Source organism: Festucalex cinctus, chromosome 13 (assembly GCF_051991245.1).
Source record: "Festucalex cinctus isolate MCC-2025b chromosome 13, RoL_Fcin_1.0, whole genome shotgun sequence".
In the NCBI taxonomy this organism is placed as follows: Eukaryota; Metazoa; Chordata; class Actinopteri; order Syngnathiformes; family Syngnathidae; genus Festucalex; species Festucalex cinctus.
Window position 1 is genome coordinate 922,501 of NC_135423.1, and position 7,536 is coordinate 930,036.

Below are 7,536 nucleotides of genomic sequence, written 5' to 3' on the forward strand. Positions count from 1 at the left end.
TAAGCAATTAATCCGTTGATTACTATTATTTTTTGCTTAATTGATGAATAGGGAAGAAAATATTTTTTTTAGTTCCATCACTTTATTGAATGAATCTGTGGGTGCCAAACTGCACGTACGTGTGCATCCACTGTTTTGAAAAATAAACACGTTACTATAATGATACAAAACGTATTACATAATTAAATAGAAAGGGGATGGATTCAATTCGATGATTTCTTGGCGTGCCACTAGAGGGAGCCCACACAACACCAGTCGTATTCGTAATGCACTTTTGAGAATCACCACTTTATTATGTTTACGTTACTGTCCCCCAAAATTAAACAAGATAATAATCGACCGGCAAGTTAACGATTGGCACCCGCGCCAACCTGGATTTCCTTTTTTTGCACGTTTCTCACCTCGACTCACTCTCTGCTTGGCTCCCGAAAGGATTCCGGGCGTGTCGATGATGCTGATGCTCTCCAGTACCTGATTGGACATCTGGGCGCACTGGAACCTGCGACACAAAGATGGACGGCCATCAGCTCGGGGGTGGGCGGGGCCAAAAATGCCGCTTGCGAGCGATTTGAGTTCCGAAATAGGGATTCAAACTGAGCCGTCCTCGAATTATGTGTCTTGAGATGTGCGCTGAATTGTTTTTGAATGGACGATACACATGCTGACTTTTTTATCGTTATCGTTCTTATTTGTGAGCTCATCTCGGATATGAACGCACGTGTCCGTTTGCAAACGTGCGTTGTGGCCCAGCTCAAACCACTGGAATGGAAAAAAAAAAACCCCAAAAAAACCCGTCTGCTCCATTGTGTCAGCGAGCGAGCGGTCGTTTGCTTCGCACTTCCTGAATGGAAAACGGGCCGTCCCCGCTGCCAGAATCAAACAATAAGGCTCGCTAACGACGACACTTCCTGCGGCTTAACGAGCGCCCCGCTTCCCGACCCTCGCCCGCCCGGACGGGAAGACAAAACAAAAGAGCGACGTCGGAGTCGCGGGATTTCTCCGACCGACGGACGGACGGACGGACGGACGGACGACCTCCAGCGATTGTTTTCGCGTCTTAATGGACGTTAACGCTGCTTAGCTTCGATCGCATCAGCAAAGCGATCGTCTTCGCTTGAGTGCATCATTGCTTTTATATGCTGATATTAATGAACAGTGATTAACTTCATTTTACAGATGTAAGGATGAAGTTAAGAATTATAAAAAAAAATGGACGTGTGAGGCTCATGTACGACAGCAGGGACGTAACGATAAGCACGATATCGTGACATCGTGATATTAAAACTGGGGCAATATATCGTCGGCATCAAGTCACGATATTAAAAGCAGCACATCTGTTCAAAATGTCGGGTTGATTTCCATTTGTGCAGTTCTAGCGCCCTCTGGTGGCTCGTTTTTTGTTTTTTTTTGGAAAAAATGTTTTTCTGACTATATTTTTGGGAGTTTTGTTTTTTGAGTCATATTTTTTTCTGTCATAAAAAATAGTAATATTTGAGTAATATTTTTTTCTGTTTTTCTGAATATTGTTTTTTCTTTCTGTTTTTTGCAATATTTGTTTTTTGGAATATTATTTTTTCTGTTTTTTTTCTTTTCTTTTAAATAATGTTTTTCCCCCTGTTTTTCGGAGTAATAGTTTTTTTCCTGTTTTTCGGAATCATTTTTTTCTGTTTTTAAAAAAAAAAAAAATTTTTAGGACAGAAAAAAAATATTCAGAAAAAAAAAATTACTCAATAAAACAAAGCTCCCAAAAACATGCAGTCAGAAAAACAGGAGATTTTTTTTTTTCAAGTGAATGCAATATGCTTCCGTAGAATGTAAATAAGAAATTTTTTTTTTTTTTTTTTTTCTTCAATGAACTACATGAGGCAAATCTTTTTGGTTTGTGATTGTCTTTACATCTCAAAGAGGCTTGAAGTTGTCTGTAGGCACGAATGTGCGTGTGAATGATGATTTTTTGTTTTGTTTTCAATATGTGCCCTATGATTGGCCAGCAGCCAATTGAGTCTTAAAATATGACTTGAAAAAAAATGTGCTAATTGTACAATTGAGTGCAAGAAATGAAACGTTTTACAATGTTGAGACGAACGAGCGTGTCACTTTCTTGCCAGAGACAGGAAGTCACAGACAAACACGAAAGTGCGACTCGCGGGATTGGGATTTCTTCGCCTGCTTTCCTGTGACGTCAGCGGAGCGGAAAAAAAAAAAAAAAAAAAAGCCGGAGGAATTCTGCCTGTGATTCTGCGAGCTTCAAAAGTCCGTGACCGGGTTTGTTTGTCTTGCCGCCTCCCCTCACTCGCTTGACGACCTTCTGACCTCCGTCTCTCATCTTCAGTTAACATGACAAAAGTTACATTTAAGGTTCCTGTGATTAATTTCACAAAAAACAAAAAAAACATGACAAGTTTGATTATAAGGTGACATGTTTCAGATTGTAAATGTGAAACGGTTAAATGACATGTAAGAGTTTTGTTTACTCAGAGAACGTTTCAGCTTTTGACGCCCGGAAGAACGTATGATGTCATGAGGATAATAAAGTTGCCATGACACTTCTCTTCCGCGCTTTCATCAATAACGTTCCCTTTCTCCTCTTTTCCGCAAATAAGGCAAGGGGGGATATTTTGGCATTCGGCAGCAGCTGACCTGTTGAGGAAGGTGTTCCCGAAGGGGTTGAGCTTCCGGAAGGGCTTGTTGGGGTCCACGATGAGGGCGTTGCCGGGAATGACGCTCTCCACGTCGCCGTGCATGATGGCGGTGAAGCAGTCGGTGGTGGGTTCGGGTCCCACGCGGCTGCCGGGGATCTCCTGCTCCAGCAGGTACCTGTCAATCAATCACAGCTGGGTGATGTCCCGCCTCCAAGGCAATGCCAACGCTTCCAAGTGGTTTTTTTTTTTTTTCATGAATCATATTACAACCTGAGACAAAGTTAATGACACTTGAACATTCTCCCCTGACTGCGCATTTATTTTTTTATGTATCGTTCAAAATGATGCCCCGACCAACTAATCGACCCGCTGATTTAATCAGCAGATATGAACTCTTTTAAAACTGGCAAAAAAAATGATCAATTTTTGCATATTTATTTTATTTTATTTTATTTTTTTATATTGATAATATGTAAATATCATTTTTTGCACATTTATTTTCTTTTTCTTTTTTATATTGATTATGTAAATATCAATTTTGGCATATTTATTTTCTTTTTTATATTGATATGTAAATATCAATTTTTGCATATTTTATTTTATTTTTATATTGATAATATGTAAATATCAATTTTGGCATATTTATTTTCTTTTTCTTTTTTATATTGATATGTAAATATCAATTTTGGCATATTTATTTTCTTTTTCTTTTTTATATTGATATGTAAATATCAATTTTGGCATATTTATTTTCTTTTTATTTTTTATATTGATATGTAAATATCAATTTTTGCATATGTTATTTTATTTTTATATTGATAATATGTAAATATAAATTTTGGTATATTTATTTTCTTTTTCTTTTTTATATTGATATGTAAATATCAATTTTTGCATATTTATTTTATTTTCCTTTTTTATATTGATAATATGTAAATATACATTTTGAATATTTATTTTATTTTAGTTTTTTAGATTGATAATATGTAAATATACATATTTGCATATTTATTTTCTTTTTTATATTGCTAATATGTAAATATACATTTTTGCATATTTATTTTATTTTATTATTTTGATATGTAAATATCATTTTTTTGCATGTTTATTTTATTTTAGTTTTTTATATTGATAATATGTAAATATCATTTTTTGCACATTTATTTTATTTTAGATTTTTATATTGATAATGTGTAAATATAAATTTTTTCATATTTATTTTATTATTTTGATATGTAAATATCAATTTTTGCACATTTATTTTATTTTAGTTTTTTATATTGATAATATGTAAATATGATCAAAATAAAGAAATATCAAGTCCCAAAAATAGTGTTTTCCCCTCCCCTGCTGTAATTGAAAAACTGACGAAGGCGCAACGTGAACGTTTTTTGCCGGCCGGCCGACTGACTTGATGAAGGTGGTCTTGCCGGTGGAGTACTGGCCCACCACCAGCACCATCGGCTTGTTGTCGAAGTCGGCGTCCTCCAGGCTGAGCGAGTGGAAGTCGTGGAAGCCGTAATACTGCTCCAGCGGCAGCAGCTTCTTGCGGTACAGCGACTTGAGACCCTCCGTCACCGTGCGGATCACCTCCGGCGCCTTCTTCACGTTCTTACGCCCCCAGCGCGACATCTCCAACGGCTCTAAAAGGGATCAGCAGCCATCAGCGGCAGCAATTTCATACATATTCTTGCCATTCAAAAAAAAAAAAGGAATGAAGCCAAAGAAAAAGCTGTCAGAATGTTAGCGCCAGTGTATATGTATTTATTTGTCATTTTTTAAATGATAGTACATCTTTTGTTCTCGAAAAAATGTCAATGTTTTTGCATGTCAAGCTTGAGCCATCAATTGGTTTTGTTATTCATTCGCATCTTTTTCATCTTTTTCCACTCGCACGACAAGTTCACGTTTTCACGTTTTCACCGAGTGACACGAGGAGCTTCTTGGATGCTGCATTTCCTCGGAAGGGAGGAAAAAAAAAGAAAAAAGCTTCAGATGTTTCCTGCATTTGTGTGCGAAAGCTGCACCGTCGTCCTTGAGGCGTCAGGCCAAAAAAAAAGAAAAAAAAAATTTCTCGTTTGAAGTTGAGCAATAATCCACAATGGCAACACGAGGACGAGATAAATGCACGCATTTGTCACCACTGTTTAGTTTACATTTATTGCACTATAATTGTGAATGTTACAAGGTTAAAAAAAAAACATTATAAAAAATGTTTAATTCATATTTATTACAATATTTTTTATTTTAAATTGTAGATACTGTAAATTGGAATGTTATAAACATATATTATATTTTTTCTATTTATTTGATATTAAAACTCCCAAAAACGTATAAATATGTTTTTTTTTAATGTTTTAAGCGTCCCAAAGACGTTTTTATACGTTTTTTTTTAAATGCTAGACTAGAGCATACAGAAGGCTTTGATGCAGCCTCTCAAATGCAAAGAACGTTTGAAGAAATGGTAGTTATTACACAAGCGGCCAGCAGGTGGCAGCAGAGCAAAGGAGATCAACCAGGGCCATGTTGCAACAACTTCTTTTCCCCACTGTTTTAAACAGATTTGGGAAAAAGGATGAAACTTAGCTATATTCTAATGCGAATTGCTGCAAAACGGAAACAGATAGAAACATACTTTTTTTCCTGATGAAAGAAGAGACTTTCATCTTTCTTTTGATAGGTTCCATGTTTTGATAACAATAGAACACAATATTCTTTGGGCCTAGCAAAATCAGTCCAAATCCAGTTGCTTCTGTAAAAACATCTGGGAGCAAACGAGTTGCGATTTGAAAACCTACGATGGCGCTTCAGATTCAGGTGGATGCCGAGAGGGGCAACGCCCAGTTGCCCCCCCTCAGCATGGAACTGGCCACTGTAACACCAAGCAGAGATTTTCTTTCCTTGAACCTACAGCAGGCTGTAATATGTGAAGTGGCCCGCAATCAACCACTCCTTCCATTGTTGTGGATGTGTCCCACAGTGGGAAAAAAAAAAAAGTTTGGCCACGACTGCAATCCGTAAAGACGAAAGACCATCCCAGTTTGTTTCCGCCTGAAGCAGGCAGCTGCTTATTAAGGAGTGCTGCACCTCGAGTTCAGATGTGGAATTTTTTTTTTCTTTTTGGAGCCCTCCACGAGGCTGCCTAACGTTGTCAGTGCATGCCTGGAAAAAGCTGGCGCTCCAAGCTGGAAGACTTTCAAACCCAGCCCATGCTCAGGCCGCACTTCATGACTTCAGTGCAGTCGTGAGTAACAGATTCCTTTTCATCATCCCCTCCTGCTTCTCTTTTTTTCTTTCTTTTTTTTTTTTTTGCCTCACAAGCGTCCACTGTGTTCACGTAAATGGAACAAAAATAATAATAATAAAAAAAAAAAGTTCCATTTGGGAATCCTGATTTGGAGTGAAAAGGTGTGAAAAGTGGAGTTGAAGGCGGCGTGTCCATTTTTGGAGTCATTAGTGAGTGGGGGAGAGAGAAAAAAAGAAAAAAAAAAAGAAAAAAAAAAGAAAACAGCACAATCCTGACATGTCACAAGATCCGTGCAGAAAAATGAAGTTGGTGTTGAAATGGCGAAGGCAACAACAGGAGGCTTGTGGGAATGTTTTAAGGCTGGGGAATTCACTAGCACATAAAAAAAAAACCCAAAAAAAACTTTTCCACTGTAAACTAGTGCAGCATTTTAGACTTTTTTTTTTTTTGTGTACAGTATGTCTTCGATGTACTTTTGGTGACAGCACGAAAGCTGTGGTAGTCGAAACCTGATAACACCAATTACAACTGTAAATATTGCACCCATACAAAAATCTAAAAACAATTCTAGAAGACGAAATGCATAATGTCTTGCGGGTAATGTTAAACATATTTTGAATTGTACTTAACAAATATGCTGCATTGGACCAAACTAAACTTCATTGTAACTATGCACAGACTGAACATGAACAACTGCACTTAAATATCGGAAATTAAAAAATAAAATAAAAATAGGGTTACGTTAATCTACAAACATGATACATTTGAGCAATTCTTTTGCATACCATTAGAGGGAGCCCACGTAGCAATCACAAACCAAAATCCGCTAAGAAATATATTTTTATATATATTTTTTCTTTTAAAGAAAATGACCGCGAATGCTTGACATGTTTACGTCCAGTGACTGAAAACCTTTTTCCACTTCCGTACGCAACAAAACCTAACCAAGTATTATTAACGCACTTCAAAGAAACACAAAACGTTTGTAAAAGTCACTTTCGACACTAATTGTGTTATGTTTGGCTAACTTTTAAAGCTTTATACGCACATTTAGATAAAAAAATAAAAATAAAAACACACACAGTAAGGAATTCAAAGTATTATACAAATACTTGACAAGACAGTAAAGTACTTACATGGAGAGGTGGACCCCTGGTTAGAATGTAAAAAGGTGGAGGTAAAAGGTTGAGTCTTTTCCTTGCTTCTGCTGCGACGTTTGATGTCGTTCTCAGCTTCTTCTTTTTTTTTTTTTCCTCCTCCTTCCCAGCCCTCTTCCTCACTCCTACTTGGATGCTCCTCCTCCTCCTCCTCCTCCTCCTCCTCCCGTTTACGGCATGTGAGCGGGGATGCCTGGCAACACTGTGGGCAGCTCAAAACACTCCAGAGAAGGAAGAAGAGGGAGGGAGGGGCCGTGAATCAAACATTTGGGCGGGGCGGCATTTTTTTTTTTTTTTTTTTTTTTTTAATCTTTTTATGAAATTACACACGAAGACTTCACATGACGTCTTTGCTACTTGTGATAAAGTCCGTAGTCTATCCAAACAGACACACACAAATTAAAAACTGTTTTAAAAATGTGAGCATAAAATCTTAGTTTCATAGTTTGACTGTACATGCATTTTTATGACGTTTGGTTCATGAACCAAG

At 37.2% G+C, this 7,536-nt stretch overlaps 1 protein-coding gene across 1 annotated transcript in view; it reads right to left on the reverse strand.

The window, feature by feature from the left end:
* ehd2b (EH-domain containing 2b) overlaps window positions 1–7,165 on the reverse strand; it is a 12,904-nt gene extending 5,739 nt beyond the window's left edge. Inside the window, exons 1-4 of the mRNA XM_077541772.1 lie at window positions 7,026–7,165; window positions 4,054–4,285; window positions 2,641–2,817; window positions 402–499 (exon numbers count right to left, since the gene is read on the reverse strand). Coding sequence (XP_077397898.1) covers window positions 402–499; window positions 2,641–2,817; window positions 4,054–4,274 — 496 coding nt within the window. The 5' untranslated portion in view covers window positions 4,275–4,285; window positions 7,026–7,165. The remainder of the gene's footprint in view (window positions 1–401; window positions 500–2,640; window positions 2,818–4,053; window positions 4,286–7,025) is intronic.
* Window positions 7,166–7,536: the final 371 nt, after the last annotated feature.